The sequence below is a fragment of the Danio rerio genome, chromosome 13 (assembly GCF_052040795.2).
Source record: "Danio rerio strain M-AB ecotype USA chromosome 13, GRCz13ab, whole genome shotgun sequence".
Lineage (NCBI taxonomy): Eukaryota > Metazoa > Chordata > Actinopteri > Cypriniformes > Danionidae > Danio > Danio rerio.
In genome coordinates, this window is record NC_141033.1 from 7,032,501 (window position 1) to 7,053,407 (window position 20,907).

At 33.8% G+C, this 20,907-nt stretch overlaps 2 protein-coding genes across 3 annotated transcripts in view; both read left to right on the forward strand.

Moving 5' to 3' along the window:
• Positions 1-229, forward strand: part of wu:fc02b11 — a 643,013-nt gene extending 642,784 nt beyond the window's left edge. For both annotated transcript variants that reach the window (XR_015505550.1, XR_015505551.1), the window contains exon 40: positions 192-229. The gene's annotated coding sequence lies outside the window, so the exon portion shown is untranslated. The remainder of the gene's footprint in view (positions 1-191) is intronic.
• Positions 1-20,907, forward strand: part of csmd1b (CUB and Sushi multiple domains 1b) — a 223,062-nt gene that overhangs the window by 105,390 nt on the left and 96,765 nt on the right. The window contains exons 15-21 of the mRNA XM_087278763.1: positions 1,055-1,173; positions 1,293-1,362; positions 2,912-3,028; positions 9,971-10,180; positions 12,784-12,972; positions 16,847-17,024; positions 19,618-19,763. Of these exons, the coding sequence (XP_087134889.1) occupies positions 1,055-1,173; positions 1,293-1,362; positions 2,912-3,028; positions 9,971-10,180; positions 12,784-12,972; positions 16,847-17,024; positions 19,618-19,763 (1,029 nt within the window). The remainder of the gene's footprint in view (positions 1-1,054; positions 1,174-1,292; positions 1,363-2,911; positions 3,029-9,970; positions 10,181-12,783; positions 12,973-16,846; positions 17,025-19,617; positions 19,764-20,907) is intronic.

The window sequence follows — 20,907 nt, forward strand, 5'->3', positions numbered from 1 at the left end:
ATTACCCTAACCTGCCTAATGGGGTATATGCCGAAGCATGCTAATAGGACTCTTAATTTGCCAGTAACCTGGGTTAAGCGCTTCCGGCGAATTGTATGGCAATGCAAAATCCGGTGCGTTTAAGGTCTGTTTTCTTTAAAAATGAGCGATCTCCACTAGCTGAGTGATATCCGATTTAAAGTGGGTCTCAGATTGTACAAGAAGCACTGCATTAAATTACATTTCCCCCACCATATCTTTATAATATGAGCATTTATTTTACCCCAGTATATTCAATAGAGCTCCTGCGTTAGCCTGCCGATTCTGACGGGCGCGTGTGAGTAAACAGCTTTTTGTCTCGTTTTATGCTTGAACAACCAAATAATTGCTAAAGTTTATTTAACTGAATGTATTTTAATGACATTACAACATCAATGCTGTATAAGGAACCGTATAAAATGGAAAAAAGTTCACAATAACAGGTCACCGGAAGTGTATCAGCATAGGAACAGCACTAGCTCGGCATATACTCTATTAACCTAGTTAAGCCTTTAAATGTCACTTTAAGCTGTAGAGTAGTGTCTTGAAAAATATCTAGTCAAATATTATTTACTGTCATCAAGGCAAAGATAAAATAAATCAGTTATTAAAAATGAATTATTAAAACTATTTTGATAAGAAATGTGTTAATAAAATCTGCTCTCATTTAAACAGAAATTAAGAAAAAAAAACAGGGGTGCTAACAATTCAGGGGGGCTAATATTTCTGACTTCAACTATATATATATAACACCGGTTACAGAAGCCCAGTGCCTACTGTCGTGTGGCTTATCTCAAAATGCACAAAGCATTCTCTCATGAACAACACCACAGTTGTTGCCATGGTAACATCCTTGCACTGTCTATTATGCCGTAGAAATGACTTGTTGAAATCAAGTGGATAAAAGACAGCATAAAATTGCAATGTGCATATGGGTTCAGATGATTAGGAATACATGACGCTATAATTTTACCCATTTCGAGGCCCATGGTCTAATGTGCTGAATCTATATTAAGAACACGTCTCATCTGTTTAGCTGTGGGACTCACCACCTGCCCGGAGCCTGTGATCCCAGCCAATGGCATCAAGAACGGTGACAGGTACATGGTGAATGAAGTTGTGTCTTTCAGCTGTGAGCCAGGATACATACTTCAGGTAAATTGCTGATTATCCTAAACCAAGACTCACAAATACAACATATCTCACTTACACACTGGTAGAAACGGCATTACTATGTGAAGAATTGCTCTCTCATATGATTTCTTGTTTTCCAGGGACATTCTCACATAACATGTATGCCAGGAACCGTGCGCCGCTGGAATTACCCCCCTCCTCTATGTATCGGTATGTCTTTCAATACCAGCGTTTTTTTCATAATCATGCAATAGGTCTCATTCACTAAACATGTGTACACACAAAAAAGGTGGAAAATGCATACAGAACATTTTCAAGAACAAACCATGATTCATCAAAAAGTGTACATTTATTTTAAATGTACAAAAAAAAATTCAATAACTTAAAGCACATGTATGCAATAATCATGTACGCCCATACCTTATAAACATGTATAAAGAACCCTACATATAATTAGATATGTTTTACAGGGTGGGTGAAAAGTAATGTAATGTAATGTAATGTGTATTTATATAGCGCATTTATTGAGTATGGCCACTCACAATCATGAGGGAGGGTCTCTCCACACCACCACCAGTGTGCAGCATCCACTTGGATGATGCGACAGCAGCCACAGGACAATGGCGCCAGTGCGCTCACCCCACACCAGTGAAGAGACAGTGATAGAGCCAATTCGGTGGAAGGGGATGATTGGGAGGCCATGATCGTGAGGGCCGATAGAGGGACTTTGGCCAGGACACCGGGGTTAGACCCCTGCTGTTTCGCGAGAGGTGCCATGAGACTTTTAAAGACCACAGAGAGTCAGGACCTCGGTTTAACGTCTCATCCGAAAGACGGTGCCCACTGACAGTGTAGTGTCTCCTTCACTTTTACTGGGGCATTAGGACTCACACAGACCACAGGTTTAGCGCCCCCTGCTGGCCTCACTAACACCACTTCCAACAGGAACCTAGTGATCCCTGGTGGTCTCCCATCCAGGTACTGACCAGGCTCAGCCCTGCTTAGCTTCAGTGAGTAACCGGTCTTGGGCTGCAGGGTGATATGGCTTCTGAAAGTAATTAAAAATTAAATGTATATATATATATATATATATATATATATATATATATATATATATATATATATATATATATATATATATATATATATATATATATATATATATATATATATATATACATACACATCACAATGCTTCGCTCACTAACAAACACACTGATCTCAGGAATTTTCAAAATAATTATAATAATAATTATTTATTCGTAAAAATCACTTACAAAAGGAACTTGAACATCAAATGCAGACAAGACAGGAAATGTGAACAATACAATACCGGACAAAGAACTAAACTAAAGCAGCCATCACACTAGACATTTCTTCCCATAGATTTTTAAAACATGGACCAGTCGCTGGATTTTTTTAATGTCTAATCATCTTATTTAATCCCGCCCCTTTTTGTTGCGCCATATGACAGAATTTCGTAAGATCAAACTCTAGTGTGACTGCGGCATTACTAGGTATACTTGAAACACCCAGGAAGGTATGATAAGGCAAGTTGTAGCTAAAATCTGCAAGGACATTAGACATTAGAACGAGATTGGTGACCCCTGGTATAGACGTATTGTGAATTAGGTGGAAAATGTTCAATTATTAGGGAATTAGACCCAATGTTTTCATCGATGTAACATTTATCTCTTTTTTCTCGCTTGTCTCTCTTTTGTCTTCTTATGTTTGTTTTGTTTTGTATTGTTTATTTTAGCAAAATGCGGTGGAACCCTTTACAATATGAGCAATGTCGTCCTGAGCCCAGGTTTTCCAGGGAACTATCCTGGAAACTTGGACTGCACCTGGAGAATTGTGCTTCCCATTGGATATGGTAAGTGTGCTGAAAGCTGGCACTGAATCAGCTGTCTGGAGGTTACAGCTCTAGATGCTTTCTGTAAAGTAATTTAACTGAAAACAGCATTTCATTTATCCATTCCAAAAGTGCTTATCTTGTGTAGGGCTTAGCATTTCATTTTGACCTTTTTAGCAGAATAATGTCTACAAATGTGAATTTTTCCTTCTTTTTTCCCCTTAAAGATCAGTCTTGAGGGAACTGGGCTGTTTATTTTAGGGAGTAGCTTTGATAAAATAAAATACAGATTAAGACACTTTAAAAAAAAAAAGTCCTCTCAGCTTTTATGCAGTGGGGGAAATGAGTATTGAACATGTCCCCATTTTTCTCAGAAAGAATATTTCTAAGGGTGCTGTTGACTTGAAATTTTCAGCAGTTGTTGGTAACAACCAAAGAAATACATTAAGCAAAGAAAACAAAACTAATTAGTTTACAAAAAAAAGTTATGCATAATGAACTTGTGCGAGAAAGAGTGTTGAACACATGAAGAAAGGGAGGTGTAGAAAGGCAGTAAAAGTCCAGACAGCAGCTGAAATCTTAAAGTTCTTCAGCAACCCTCTGCCCTTCGCCATTGTAAATTAATAATAGCTGCTTCAGTCCAACATCTACATTACCAGATGATAAAGATGAAACCAAGGTAGACATTTTAGCAAGACGATGGTCCAAAACCCAGCCAAGGAAACTCTCAGAGGGTTTCAGAGAAAGGTTATAATAGTTTGGGATTTTTCATTAGTTTTAGTTTTTATTTTGTTTTGACTTTTTGTTTTCAAAATTAGTTAGTTTTAATTAGCTTTTAGAGGTAGATTTACTAGTTTATATTAGTTTTTGACTTTCTGTTATGAAATAAACTTAAATTTTGCCAGAACATTAAAAAAAGTAATTTCCTGCAGTAGGAGAAGCTGCGTCAATCTATTCTTTATTTAATAAATGACTTGCGGCTCAGAAGGCAATCCTGACAAGCAGTGAATGCGCGGTGTTGTTTGACGGTGTTAGACGCGGAGCACAGACCTTCTTGATTCTGGAGATCATTATTAATATAATAACACTAATACTGAAATGGTTGAGTTTTAGAATGACCAAAACAACATTTCAGATGTTCACAGGCAGTGTGCTCAACCTGCTGGTTTGTCATTTTTATAATCACGTGATCTCTTATAACAAAATCACATGACCTTTTTTAATGCGCAGACTAGAATTTGTTCGGTAAAAGTGTTTCCATCTCAGATTATGCTGTTTTTTTTTTTATTGAATCAAAAGTTTGCACATATGTTTTAAATTGCACTTTTTCAAAATGTATGCGCATCATGGCGTTTCCATCAACCGTTTTTTTATGCGCACATCTAAAATGCGCATAAAAACAGGTGGATGGAAACATAGCTATTAGTGAAACAAAAGCATTGTCTTTTTTATGTGACAATTATGCAAGAATTATTATTGAGCAGACTTGTGTATCTGGTATTTATTCAGATGGCAAGAAATTGGAGACAGCATTGTGCTGAATACCTACAGACAAAAAGTAATACTTCCTTTCCACTTGATAGTCTACCACCTTTTACACAAGGATGTTATTCGGTTTCATTTATTTTAACTTTTAAGATGTTGTTTGAGTCTTTAGCAATCAACTCGACTCTCTGAAGTCATTTAGTTGTAGTCCATTTGCTCTTTTTTGCCTCACAGTTCAAATGAGTTGAGAACAAAAGAACCATTCCAGATGTTAACAAGGTAATTGCATGTCATTTAAAAAAGCCATTCACACTTATCCTGGAGCGCAACTTTTTTTTTTCTTCTCCAACCCTCTCTTACTTAGAGAAAACAATGTAACACTGAGATATTCAAAAGTAATTTTCCGCTTTATCAACCAGCCACTGCACAAGCAGGAGCAGGAACCATCATGTTTGTGTTGTTCAGCAAAAAAATGCATTAGCTTTCACTGTTAACAGGCTACAATCATTTGAATAAGGCACACAGATGGCTTTGTGGGTGCTGATTATAGCTTTTAGGGACGGTCTGAATAGGCAGAGTTAAGTGCAGTTAGGGGATAACACCGCATCGGATTGACAATAAAGCTAATCTTTAAAAGAGCCGCCCAAGACATCTCTGAGTGTTGCATGCTTTCAGTGAAAACTGCTCACTTGTTTTGGAGATGTGTTGTGGGGTGATTCAAAATTCAGCAATTAACAGTGTGTCATTGAGTAGCATAAAGAAAATTAATTGGGAATATGTGCCCAGGGGTACATATTTGAGAACTGTGAAATATGTGCCCTGGTATATTTATTGCTGGATTTTGTGCATGAAACGGACAGTGCAGTGCGATTTGATGCCATTAAATAAAGAAAACCTGAAAATACCATATCATACACAGAAGCATAACATAAGCCCATGACTCTAAAATTGTGATTTGAACCAAACCTGATACGAATTACCCTTATTGATAAATCAATTGCCGTGCGATTGGTTCTCATCTCATATTCACAGTGGTCAGAGAAAACAAAAAACTACTTAGCAACATGAATTAACAGGAGGGTTGGGTAGCAGAACTGGTACAAATGTATCCACACCTATAGTTGAAGTCAGAATTATTAGCCCCCTTTTGATTTTATTTTATTTTTTTAAATATTTCCCAAATTATTTTTACCAGAGCAAGGACATTTTCACAGTATGTCTGATAATATTTTTTCTTCTGGAGAAAGTCTTATTTGTTTTATTTCGGCTAGAATAAAATCAGTTATTATTTTTTTAAAAATCATTTTTGTGACAAAATTATTAGCCTCTTTAAGCTATTTTTTTTTTGATAATCTACAGAACAAACCATCGTTACACAATAACTTGCCTTATTACCCTAACCTACCTAGTTCACCTTATTAACCTAGTTAAGCCTTTAAATGTGACTTTAAGCTGTATAGACGTGTCTTGAAAAATATCAAGTAAAATATTATTTACTGTCATCATGTCAAAGCTAAAATAAATCAGTTATTAGAAATAAGTTTTTAAAACTATTATGTTTAGAAATGTGCTGAAACAATCTTCCCTCCATTAAACAGAAATTGGTGAAAAAAAATAAACAGGGGCGCTAATAATTCAGGGGGGCTAATAATTCTGACTTCAACTGTATACGATCACGAAAGATGTTAAAGACTTGAGAGTAGTCACACACTCGTTGTAAAGAGGGCTGTTCAAGGCAAATAGAAAGCAATGTAAAGATGTGGTGTGCCATAGTGGTGCTTATCGACCATGCCAGATGTTTAAGAAACTGTTCTTTTCTCACAGCTCCATTGTTATGTTTAGGGGAACACATAAGCAGCATGACACATTTACATTCTCGCCTACTGCAGTGTGGGAGTTTTGGAAGTTTCAAGAACAGTATACCCTCACTGAGTCTTTTCGAACTTCTTTGTGCCATTAAATAAGGAACAAAAAATAACTTTGTTCGAAACATAACTGTGCCTTTAACACATTTGTGCCCAGATCTTTATAAATGATTTCATGCTTGCAGCTTTGTTAATGGTGTCCTATATAAACATGTTTTGCATTTATTTTCCACTGGTTTCTAGAAAATGAAGGGCTGTATCATACACCCGGTGCAAGGTGCGGTGCAATAGTCTTTTGCTACTTTAAACTTGGCGCAAGGGTCATTTTAAGGTGTTGCGCCACACTGTTTAAATAGCAAATGCATTTGCGCTCAAATGTGCGCCCATAGGCGTTCTGGTCTAAAAAAGCAGGCGTGTTTTGGCGTGTTGCTATTTTGAGAAACTGTAAATAATCTGTTCTTTAGACCAGAACAAAGTCGGTCTATTGTCTGGCGCAAAGTGCGCCTGGCTTACACACTACACACAGGATGTAGAGCAATACGCAAATATCTTTACATATGAAAAAGATATAACATCTTAAAGATATATATATATATATATATATATATATATATATATATATATATATATATATATATAATAAGTATATATATATAGGATATAAATATAAATGATTAAAATGTTACAAAACATATTAATTTTTAGCCTACATGAATTTAAAAACCACTGCCTTCATACTTTCTTCATCTCGGGAGGCTTTTTCAGTTCATTCAATTTGCTTTTAATGTTATTATTATTAGCAGTATTATTTATTATATCCATATTTATATTTGTTTTATTAAAAACAAGCTTAGATTTGTCCACCTGTCAGGTTTTAGACCATATGGGGCATAGCAGGTGTATTTGGAAATAACTCAGTATTTTGAGCACACTTTGTTATTATTGTTCATTTATTTGTTTGCTGGAAATTAGAACTGAATTTAGAAATAGTTTTGAAACAAATCTTTGCGCTTAACAAACAAAATTAATTATTTATAGGCTAATTGATGTATGTGCGTATGTTCCCATCCTTAAGTTAGCAAAAATTTGTTCTGACACGCCCTGAAAGCGTTTGCGCCCTGCGTTTTGCGCTCTGCGCATGGACCGTCAAAATAGAGCCCGAAATCTATTTAAATAAGCAACAGCTATAGACCATTTCAATGTGGTGATGTCATTGGCCCATAAACATTTCCTGTTTTTTGTCAAACTAACAAAAGACAATCCAATCATAGCTTTGGGTTAAAACAGCTATCATAACATTATTTATCAATATGTCGACCTTTTTGAATTCAAGGAAGCTGTGGAAATTAAAAATGTAAAACTGGAAATATGTTAGGACCATTGTTGTTGTTTACATCCCTCATAATGGTCTATAGTTACCGGTGGGCAAATGTGTTTTATGCACCCTTCAGTGTAAAATTTGCATAGGAAGAGAACATTTGTTATTCTATCTCAAAACAACTGCTTTAAACAGATCAATTCATATAATTATAAACACATTTATTATGTTTAAAAGGTGGGATATTATGAAATCAGAAACATTAAACAAGATCAATAACCTTGATTTATTAATTTACTAAGCCATTATTCACTAACTCACCATGATTTGACAAGCTATTTGCCCACTAGCAACTATAGTTTCCACTTGGACTTTTGACAGAGTATAACAATTATAAATGTTTTGAAAGGTTAATTTTGTTTAGATAAATTTAGAAACCTTCATGATTGTGTTTAATGTTTGTCAACAAAAAAGAGTTTTATTAATATGAGAATTGCATTTATTTGGGAAGGTTTGCCTCAATTTTGCATCCTGGAATTCGGGGTAGAAAGTTGAAAGCCCCATGCGACAGGAAGGATATTGGGGGTGGGGTGTTGGAGAGGATTGTCACTACTAGGGAGGGAAAGTGTGGATGATTTTAAGGGCCAACGTCCATTTGGGGCCCTCTGAGTAACCCTCCCCTCATTATTCATTTTCGTCCGCGACGCCAATCAGTCAACGACCCAAACCCCCCACCCCCTCACACCCAGCTCTTCACTTCTGTCCACGATACCCTCCAACCCCCTACCCCCTCAACAACTGTCCCGCCCCCAGTCTTACCTTTAGTCTGCAACACCACCAGAATGTTGGCATAGGGCCTGTACCAGCAAGCGGCGCCACTTCTTATCACTGTTGCTACACAGAAGGTTGCTGGATCGAGTACCAGGTGGGCCAGTTGACATTTCTGTGTGGAGTTTGCATGTTCTCCCCACGTAACCATGGATTTCCTTTTGTTGTTCTGGTTTCCCCAACAGTCCAAAGACATGCGCTATAGGTGAATTATGAATATGTGTGTGTATAAGAAAGTTTATGGGTGTTTCCCAGTACTGGGATGCAGCTGAAAGGGGTTCCACTGCATAAAACATGACGGAATAGTTGGTGATTCATTCCGCCGTTGCGAACCCTGATAAATAAGGTATTAAGCCAAAGGAAAATTAATTAGTGAATGTTTGCTTGCATGTCAAGTGCTAAAGTAAGAAAAAAAAGATCTCTCAATAATTTTTTCCTATTATTGATTCTGCTGGTGTTATTTATCACAATACATCTGATATCAATTTAAAACCTTTAAATTTTGTCTTCAACAATCTGTGTAGATTTGTTTTAAGATGTCCCTATAGAACCCGCCATCACTTAATATATGAAACTCTTAAAAAAGAGTTCCGCAGACAGTATCATTGGTATTTGTTTCTTTTTAAATGTGTTTATTTTAGTTTCCCCTCTTATTTAAAGCAGTTTTTTGTTCCATTTACCTCATCATATTCGCTTCATCATATGCAACAGAATTATTTTTTCGTTCCCAGAATTGCAACAGTAAGTGGCTGTAGGTCCTTTTGATACAAAGCTCCTTCCGACTGGAACAATATCCCTATCTTTTTCAGATCATTTAAATCATTTAGTTTTTTCAGGGTTAATTCATTGTCTTTTTTGGAAACAACTTGCGAATGTTATAAATATTGGCTCCAATATAAATGTTTATTATTTATTTGTATTTCAAATTTTTGTACTTTTGATTATATGTTTTTGTTTATTTAGGCTTTAGGTTGTGGGAAGTGTTTTAGGTGAAGTTTGTTTGTTTGTTTGTTTGTTTGTTTGTTTGTTTGTTTGTTTGTTTGTTTTGTTAGTTATATGCTTGTTATGACGTGTTGTACTTACGTTGAACATGTTGTTTGATTTATGAACTTTTTAGGGACCTCCTCGAAAATGAGATGATTCATCTCAAGGGGCTATTCCATTCAATAAATAATTTCAAAATTCAAATTCAAAATATGTCATATAGAAATTAAACATGAATAATGTAGTAAATTACTTCTTAAAGAAAAAAAGCAACTATGAACTTTTGCAATCATAGTTGCCGGAGGGCTTAAATAGGTTAAGTTTAGGAGGCTTTGAGGGAAATGCGGCCTAGGTCTGTACAGGCCAGTCAAAGCTAATCGGTTGAAAAACTCTCTAATGACATCCCTTGTGTAAATTTTACCCAAATGTAACACAGCCTGTTTGACATGGTGAAGGTCTAACTTATGACTGCTCATTTTGCAGGGGCACACATCCATTTTCTCAACTTCACCTCTGAGGATAACCACGATTTTTTAGAGATCCGCAACGGGCCACACCACAGCAGCTCACTTATTGGCCAGTTCAGCGGAAGCCATCTGCCGCCCCCGTTGCTAAGCAGCACGCACGAAACCGTCATCCACTTCTACAGCGACCACTCCGAAAACAGACAGGGCTTCAAACTCACTTACCAAGGTGGGTGACTTCTCGTTTTCCATTTGCATGCTGTGCTCTCTTCCTTCGCAGACATCACCGTCCTTGGTTTTGTATCGGCCCTTCATGTGGGAGTGACGGCCTTTTACCAAGATCATTGGAAATATCTAAAGATTCACTTCCTTTGAGATCACCGGGAGGACACTCCATTATGACAGCCGGGGTCTTGAAAGCATTTCGAAATCAATAAGATGGTGCATTTGGATGTGCACTTGGATTCCACTCGATATAAATAACTCGCCATTGTCTGGTCTCCTCGCTTGTAGGTCAAACAGTTTGTCTCTCTCTCTCTCTTTCTCTCTTTTTTTTGTTGTATCCACTCCAGTCTGAGTTGAAAAGAGAGAAGCACAGCCTTGATCCGTGCTGCCAGACAGGCTTTGGCGGGGGTTAAAACTAATGCCATGTTTTGATACACAAACAATAATGCAGGATGAAAGAATATGATTATTAAGCTGTTGATCATATGCACTGCGTTTGAAATGCTGTCTGGAGGTGCTTCAATGTTGACAAGCTTTTTGACTTTTCATCAAGCTAATGACGATGCACATTGATTAATTATTTTAGTCGCCTTTATGTATGTTTCTCAGTTTGAAGTTGAATGAATTATACTAATCATTGAATGCAAATTGTATATAATCTAATATCAGAGAGCTTAGAGTTACAATTTCCAATTTCATCGTCTTTTTAAATTTATGTCTGGGACAAATTAAGGCAAATTTGTGGTAATAGTATTAAAAAAAATGTTGATTTAGGATTTACAGATTTTGTTTGTCCTTCCATTTAAAATATTTAACATTTAATTCAGTGTGTTATTTTACTTTAATTAATTAATTAATTATTTAATTGATTTATTGATTGATGTATTTGTTAGGTTGTTCACCTACATAGGCCTACATACATAGTGCATCCGGAAAGTATTCATAACGCTGCACTATTTCCACAATTGTTTGTGTTACGGCTTTATTCCAAAATGGATTAAATTCATTTATTTTCTCAAAACTCTACACACAATACCACATAATAACGATGTGAAAAAAGATTTTTAGAAATTGTTGCAAATTTATTACAAATAAAAAAACCTAAAAAAAATCACATGTACATCAGTATTCACAGCCTTTGTTGATGCACTTTGGCAGCAATTACAGCCTCAAGTCTTTTTGAATATGATGCCACAAGCTTGGCACACCTGTCTTTGGGAATTGTTGCTCATTCCTCTTCCCAGTACCTCTCGAGCTCTATCAGGTTGGATGGGAAGCGACGGTGTACAGCCATTTTCAGATCTCTCCAGAGATGTTCAATAGGATATAGGTCTGGTCTCTGGCTGGGCCACTCAAGGACATTCGCAGAGTTGTTGTGAAGCCACTCCATTGATAATTTGGCGGTGTGCTGTGGGTCATTGTCCTGCTGGAAGATGAAACGTCTCCACAGTCTGAGGTCAAGAGCACTCTGAAGCAGGTTTTCATTCAGGATGTCTCTGTATATTGCTGCAATCATCTTACTCTCTATCCTGACTAGTCTAGTTCCTGCTGCTGAGAAACATCCCCACAGCATGATGCTGCCACCACCGCCTGGCATTCACTCTAAAGAGTTTAATTTTAGTCTCATCAGACCAGAGAATTTAGATTTTTAGATGCATCTTGGCAAATTCCAGGCAGGGAGTGGCTTCCGTCTGGCCACTCTACCATACAGGCCTGATTGGTGGATTGCTGCACAGATGGTTAAGGAAATTTTGAGGAAAATGAATGAAATTAATCCATTTTGGAATAAGGCTGTAACATAAATAAAATGTGGAAAAAGTTTTTATCTTTGATAAAAGAAAATGAATCAATGAATGTTTACTCACAATTCAGATATTCCATCTTTGTCTAGCATAATGATCTTAAAATCAGCTTCTTATGGGTCCTCTTTCTCTCTTCACTTATCAAGGAGGGTGGGACTAGACTATATACTGGAGAGCACATGACGCAAAAAGCAACACAAGCCATGTGCTCTACTAGGATTAGAACACACAGCCATTGAGAGAGCCACGTGTTCACATGTAACACAACACTAATACACACGGCCACAATGTAAACACCAGGTCATGTGCTTTACACAACCCCAACAGAAGACTTAGCGTAAGAAATAATAACGATAAATGAAAATACTTAACATGTACTCACACATTCGATGTGCATGTTCCAATCCCAGCGGAAACCGAAACCAACTAGGCACTGAGGCGCTGAGAATAAAACAGCATGGCAGGGACAAAACAAACATAAACACCAGGACGAGAGCGCGCATCTTGATGACACGACCTCACACTCATATAAAAGCCGAAGACAGAAAATGACAGGAAATATCAGTGCTCGACCTGAGAAAGCTCAAGATGAGCATAACATATTAGACAAGACAGGACTAGTGTCTGGACTCTGCCAGCAAAACAAAAATTAACAAGACCGAAGTGGCAGAATGTTAGCTAATTTTGCACCAGTTATGATGAAAGTAACCCTTTCAGTTATTTTAATCTCACAAGTAAATATCATACTTCAGAAATTCATATGTTAAATTTTTATGTTGACTTTTCATTTTATTTTTTATTTTAGCATATGAATTGCAAAACTGTCAAGACCCATACCCATTCCACAATGGATACATCATCAACAGCGATTTCAACGCAGGCCAATCCATAACATTCGAATGCTTCCCTGGATACGTGTTGGTGGGCCATCCTGTGCTAACATGCCAGCACGGAATCAACAGGAAGTGGAACCACCCCTTTCCTCGCTGCGAAGGTAAAGGGAAGGGAAGAAAGTGAACAAATGTGTTCTTTTTCCTTCTGTCCCTGTGTGTACATTCCTTTAAGTTTTCTAAGTTGTTTTGCAACTGTTATTTTTAACCCCACGCTTTAAGACAGGAAAAAAAAAAGACTTTTTGAGACGAAAAAAGTATTATCAGCACTCTCCCAAACGCCTTTTTAACTATGCTCTTTAACTAAAGTGTTACTACTTTGTATTACTAGTTCAATAAACGCCTTTGTGTTTTTAAACCGTCTTTAAAACAGACTTTGAAGTCCTGAACAGTGGAGACATGAGCTACTGGGAGCTGTTCTAAATTGTAGCCTTGATGATTAGTGTGGGTAGTGTAGTGTGAAAACCGACCTGTCTCTTATCGATCAGTCGCTCAACTTGTTCCTCCAAGGCCTCCGTTCACAGGGAATCTGAACTGCAAAGGCTTTTTTTTTTTTGTCTTTTGTCTTTTCTTTTTATTGTTACTATGTTATTATGTTGTAAACTTTGTGTCAGTATCTTCTATCAATGTCTTTCCAGCAGGATTAGGAGTGCTATTCTCACCTTTAAGTGCCATCTATAAGGGATTTACAAAGCATGAATAATCCTCATTTTAGATTAGCTCTCAAAACTTTAGTAAGCTGTGGTAATGAAGCTTTTATTAACATACAGAGTAACTATTACTATGTGCCTGAATAATAATGTTGTTTTTAATAGTTTACTTATTATATCTGAATGTTCTTAAAAACTAGTTACTACTCTTAAATAAACGGTTTGTTAATAATTCAATACTCAAATGTAATAATTAGGAAAGTATGATAATACAATCATTAAGCACTGATTTTGTAATTACATTGTTATAACGCGATTAAATCTGATATTTAATATGTAATTACAAACTTGTCCTGTGTGCAACTACTACGTCATTACATTGTAGTTAATGTCATTACATTGTAGTTAAATCCAAGATACTATTTATTAACTTAAATGTTTTAAAACAATGTTTAGATAAATATACGCAGCAGACATGTAATTACATTTTTTATTTTGGATGTAATTACAATGTAGTAACATTGTAGCTACTATGTAGTAACAATGTAATAACATTGTAATTACTACGTAATAACATTGTAATTACTACGTGATAACATTGTAATTACCCCATAAAAACATTGTAATTACTACATTGTTATAACATTGTACCTACATTGCAGTTACATCCAAGATAATGTTTATGAACAAATGTTTTAGAGCAGTAATTATGTATACGTAAAAATACGCATTAGATTTGTAATTACAAACTTCTATTTTGGATGTAATTGCTATATAATAACATTGTAATTCCTACATTGTTATACCATTGTAGTTTCATCCAAAATAATATTTATAAATGTAAATGTTTCTTTGTATATTGCATGTACAATATTTGGTTATCTATAGTTGTATACGTAAATTTACACAGTGCACTTGTAATAACAAAGTCAATTACTATATCATTACAATATAATTGCATTGTAATTACATCTAAGATATTATTTATAAACGTAAACGTTTTAAAACAGTATTTGTTTGTATACGTAAATATACGCATTAGACAGGTAAATACAAACTTTTATTTAGGATGTAATTACAATTTAATAGCATTGTAGTTACTATGTGATAATAATGTAATTACTAGATTATTACATTGTAGTTAATATAGTGTTATAACAATGTAGTTACATTGCAGTTACATCCAAGATAATATTAATAAACAAACATTTCAAAACAGTATTTGTGTGTATACACAACTATATGGTGTAGGCCTGTATTAACAAACTTTTATTTTGGATGTAATTACAATGTAATAGCGTTGTAGATACTACGTAATAACAATGCACTTACTATATTATTACATTGTAGATACTACAATATTATAACATTGTATATAGGTTGTAGTTACATCCAAGATAATATTTATAAACCTAAATGTTTTAAAGCAGTATATATGTAATTACAATATAATAACATTGCGATCACTATGTAATAACAATTCAAAAACCGTTGTATTATGTAATAACACTGTGTTCACTACATTGTTATTAAACATTGTTCATTACTATGTTATAACAATGTAATAACGCTGTAAAAACGTTGTAAATACTTCATTGTTTTAACATTGTAATTACATCCTAGATATTATTTATAAAATTAAATATTTTAAAACAGTTTGTGTATGCATATGTAAATATACGCATTAGATATGTAATTACAAACTTTTATTTTGGATATAATTACAATATAATAACATTGTAATTCCTATATTGCTATAACATTGTAATTACATTGTAGTTGCATCCAAGATAATATTTATAAACTTAAATGTTTTAAAACAGTATTTGTGTATGTAAACGTGAATATACGCATTAGATATGTAATTACAAACTTTTATTTTAGATGTAGTTACAGTGTAACAACATTGTAATCACTGTAATAACATTGTAATTTCTATGTAATAACAACATATTAATGCTGTAATAACATTGTAATTACTATGTTATAATAATGTAATAACACTGTAATAACGCTGTAATAACATTGTAATTACTTCATTGTTTTAACATTGTAATTACATCCTAGACATTGTTTATAAAATTAAATATTTTAAAACAGTTTGTGTATGTATATGTAAATATACGCATTAGATAGGTAATTACAAACTTTTATTTTGGATGTAATTACAATATAATTACCTTGTAAATCTTACATTGCTATAACATTGTAATTACATTGTAGTTAAATAGAATATAATACTTATAAATGAAAATGTTACTTTATATATTGCATGTACAATATTTGGTTATCTATACTTGTATACATAAATTTACACAGTGCGCATGTATTTACAAACTTAATTACTATGTCATTACATTATATTTACATTGCGATTGTATTGCAGTTACATCTAAGACAGTATTGATAAACTTAAACATTTTAAAACAGTATTTATATGTAAATAAACGCAGTAGACATTTCATTACAAACTTTTATTTTTGGATGTAATTACAATGTAATAACATTGTAACATTGTAATTACTACTTAATAAACAATGTAGTCACTACGTAATAACTATGTAATCACTAAACTATTCAATTGTATTTTCTACATTATTATAACATTGTCATTACATTGTAGTTACATCCAATATATTATTTATAAGCCTAAATGTTTTAAAACAGTGTTTGTGAATGAATATGTAAATATACGCAATATACATGTAATTACAAACTTTTTAAATTGTATGTAATAACAATGTAGTTACTACATAATAACATTGTAATTACTGCATTGTATTTAAATTGTATTACATTGTAGTTACATCCAAGTTACGTTTTATAAACCTAAATGTTTTTAGTGTTTGTGTTTGTTTACGTAACTATACGCAGCAGACATGTAATTACAAATGTTTATTTTGGATGTAATTACTATGTAACAACATTGTAATTACCTCATTGTTTTAACATTGTAATTACATCTATGATAGTATTGTAAATGTACTTTTGTATATTACATGTACAGTATAATAAACTGCTTACTAATATCTATTAATGTAGAGTTAATGCTTGACAAAAGACGAGTTAACTATTTGCTAATGCTTAATAAATGGTTCATAGCATGCAGTTATTATAAAGTGTTATCTAAAAAATCGTAGTCCCATAAAGTCATACAGCTTTCTACACAGTGTTTGAGTAAATAATGTCAAACTTTTCAGTTCTGTATGATTTATTTCCTTAACATACTGATTTTAGTGCACTCCCTGTTGCTTAATATCAGCTTTCACTCTAGAAAGATAGATTACCATTGCAGCCCATGGTTGAATAATGTTTCTCTCCGGCACAGCTCCCTGTGGCTACAACGTTACAGCTCCAAACGGCACCATTTTTTCTCCAGGGTACCCAAATGAGTACCCAGACTCTCAGGACTGTACTTGGCTCATCAGCGTGCCCCATGGTCACGGGGTTTACATCAACTTCACCCTTCTCCAAACCGAGCCCGTGACGGACTATATCGCGGTCTGGTGAGCACAACTCCATTTAATGAGTCGTTTGGCAAATAGCAGGCCGAGAGGAGGACAAGGCAATTATTTAATCTCGCAGACTAGACTGAAGCTCTTGATGTTGTCATATGTCAAACAAATCATTATGCAAATTGAGCTCCGCTTTGTGTACCAATATCTGTCGTCTCTAGTCACTGTGTGTATTACGAACGGTGGTGATTCTCATTTTAAAAAAGAAAAAAAAGTGATACAAAAAATCTGTTTTTATTTATTTTATTTTATTATTTTGTTTTGGTAGTTATTCATTTATTTATATTTTTATTTATTATTTTTTTAATTATTTATTTACTTAGTATTATATATCATTTACTATATTAATTATTTAATTATTTATGTTTTTTTGTTATTGTTGTTGTTAAAATTATTGCTGTTATTATTTTGTAATGCAGTCTTTTTTATTTGGAATTAATATTATTGCTGTTGTTGTTGTTGTTATTATTTTTATTATTTTATTTTATTGTATTATTATTCATTTATTTTTTCTTTGTTTGTTTATTGATGTATTATATATTATTTCTTATAAATTGTTGTTGTTGTTGTTGTTGTTTTATTATCAATATTTATTTGTATTTGTATTTTTATTTGTTTTAATATTGTTGTAGTTGTTGTTATTTTGTAAAGCAGACTTTCTATAATATAGTAACTACAGTTACTAGTAAGTACAGTTACTAAACCAGCACACTATACGTTTCATGAAAACTATCCGAATTATTATATATAATAATTATATATAATAATAATCATAATAATAATAATAATTATTATTATTATTATTATTAGTAGTAGTAGTAGTAGTAGTAGTAGTAGTAGTCTTAGTAGTAGTAATAGCAGTATTATTATTATTATTGTTGTTGTTGTTGTTGGTATTATCATCATAATTATTATTATTATTATTATTATTATTATTATTATTATTATTGTACAATTTCATTGTTTTACCAAAGTAACAGAAACAAAAACATGTAAATTTGTTTTCTGCAGTGTTGGGCTGTAGCATTGCTACTAGCTTAAATACATTTCTCAATAGCATATTGGTAGAATCGCTACTTTCTAAATCAAATAGATTTTTGTTAGCAAAGCTATTTGTTTTGTCAAGTAGCGCAGTAGCCTCCACAGACGCTACATTTACTGATCGCGGATCAATAAGTAACGGCACCAACATTCACGGAGCTGTGAAGCTGGTGAAAGTAAATCCATATGATGGGGACAATGAAGATTTCTTCTTCCTGTTTTACGGTGGTTATCAACAAACTTTTGTAATTTATAGTAAGTACTATAATGATTTTGAACTACTCAATAGTGAAGTATTCAGATTTGTTGAAGTACTTGGTACATTTTTATAAAAAAAAATAAATAAAAAAATAAATAAATAAAATAATAATAATATATAGAATTATTAACCCCCTGTTTATTTTTCCCAAATTTCTGTTTAACGGAGAGAGGTTTTCAGCACATTTCTAAACATTTCTCCAAAGGAAAAAAACAGAATTCAACATACTGTGAAAATTTCATAATTTGTAAATATTTAAAAAAGGAAACAATTTCAAAGGGGGCCTAATAATTCTGACTTTAACTGTATGTATATATATATATATATATATATATATATATATATATATATATATATATATATATATATATATATATATATATATATAAAGTTTACTGTAGTAAAAGATAAAGTATACTATGATAATTACTATTAATTCATGATAGTTACTAATGATACTCCATTATGTAGTGTAATTTATTAATGAAAAATATCCCTGCTTATTAATGCTTATTCCTTAATATTCCTAAATATTTCTCTTTACTATAAATTATAGAATTTTAAATGTGTAACACCTGGTTTTGTTGGATTTTTTTTGTGTTTGCTGTTATATACTATAATTTGTTTCTGTTTAGTACAGCATATTAATTGCAGTAAGTAGATTAACTATTATCCATATGTTTCATTGACAGTTTTATTGATCACTAAGATATGATTGACTTGGATTGAAGTTGCTTCAAATTAAAAAATAAAAACTGCAAAAATAGCTTAATGTAGCTAAGCTATTTTTTGCCAAGTAGCTTTTAGCTCAGCTTGCTACATTTCCCAGAGGCTAGCTTTTAGTGTAGTCCAGCTACATTTTAAGTAGAGTAGCTAATAGCTTAGCTCATCACATTCTTCAAGTAGCTTGCCCAACACTGGTTTTCTGTATATTATAATCATAGCAGAACATGTAATAATCATGCAATAATCATAAATTCCGCTGAATATTCTGAAACCGTACAATAGTTGGTGAAAAACAATGTGGGAATACACAACTCAAGAGTATCGGCCATTAATTATCAAAAGCCATTAAAAATCACGGCTAGTCTGTTAAGTCATCATTTTTGGTCAAAGCTAGTCTGTAATGCAATCCCTTTATTCAAAAGTCAGCAGTTTCTCACTGTACATTCGGAGGTGAATCGGTTTTCTCAAACTAGTCAGAGCTTTGAGGTATTATTTTGCAGTTTAATGGCAGGATCACAGGTTGTAATGTAATTTCAAAGCATTTTCCCCTTCTTCCAGGGACGGCCCAGAGCAAAGCTACCCACAGCTGGGGATTTTCAGTGGCAACACAGCCCTCGAGTCAGCCTACAGCACTTTCAATCAGGTTCTTATCAAGTTCCACAGCGACTTCTCGACAAGTGGATTCTTTGTCCTCAATTTCCATGGTTAGTTTCTCCTTCAAATAAAAAATGTTGCCACTGAAGTGCTGTGCATACCGCAAAGTGCTGCTCGAAATGTATTTGAAACATGGGATTCAACTTGTTTTTTTCCATACACCACGGAGGCATGACTGCTGCTTCTGATGACATCACATTATTTCTGGAGATTAGAAGAGTCAAAAATAGAAGCTTCCTTTGGCCTCTTTGATATCAGTGTCAGCATGCAGGGATGTGTTGAAGAGCACAGGGAAATTGAACACACTTTCATCTAAACCTCCAACTTTCCTTCTAGAACAAATCTGGTTAGAGATGGGGGGTTTAAAGTCCAGGGTTCCTATGGAATTTCTGGAACATCCCGGAATTTTAAAAGGTCTATTCCAGACATTGAAAGTCATGGAGTCTTATTTATTGTTTGTTAAATTCATGGAGATTTTTGTTTTTAATTTAAAAATTTACTTCCTACTCATGGATATATGTTTTTATCATATCATTTTATGTTCACTGCAAAATAAGTTTTTCCTATTTAGATTTTTTTTGTCTTGTTTTTAGTGTCTTGTTTTCATAAATAATATATAATATGTCAAAATGAAGCAAGCCTTTTCCTTAAAACAAGCAAAACAATGAGCCATGTGGGGTAAGCAAAATAAGAAATGTTTATATGCTTACTCTATTTGCAGACTACTTTGCTTTTTGCATGTTGTGTTTATATGTATATGAGCAATATCACAAGAGTTACAGTTCGATATAGTTGTATATTGGCATTGGTGGGAGCCGTACGTTGGCTTGAGGCCACAGGCAGTGTCTTAGTGACCCACAAGTGATGATATACAGCAATATCGCACTGCTACGAGTGTGATATTGTGTTTATACAACAGTTTGACGACATAATCGTGTATATAAAAAGTAAATCAAACTCAGAGAGTCTCAAAAAATCTTTGTATGAGGAACTACTTTCTTCCGCCATTCATTTACATCTGCAGCTGTCATCAGAAAAGCAGAAACTGTTGCAAATTCACCAACATCACTTTAGAGCTAGTGTAATGTATAAAGTGATTGCAAAACAGGTGATTTTGCTGACATTTGAAGATTATAAGTCTGAACGGTATTGAAATGCAATCAGTGTCCAAAGATTTCCCAGTAGTTTTCTGTT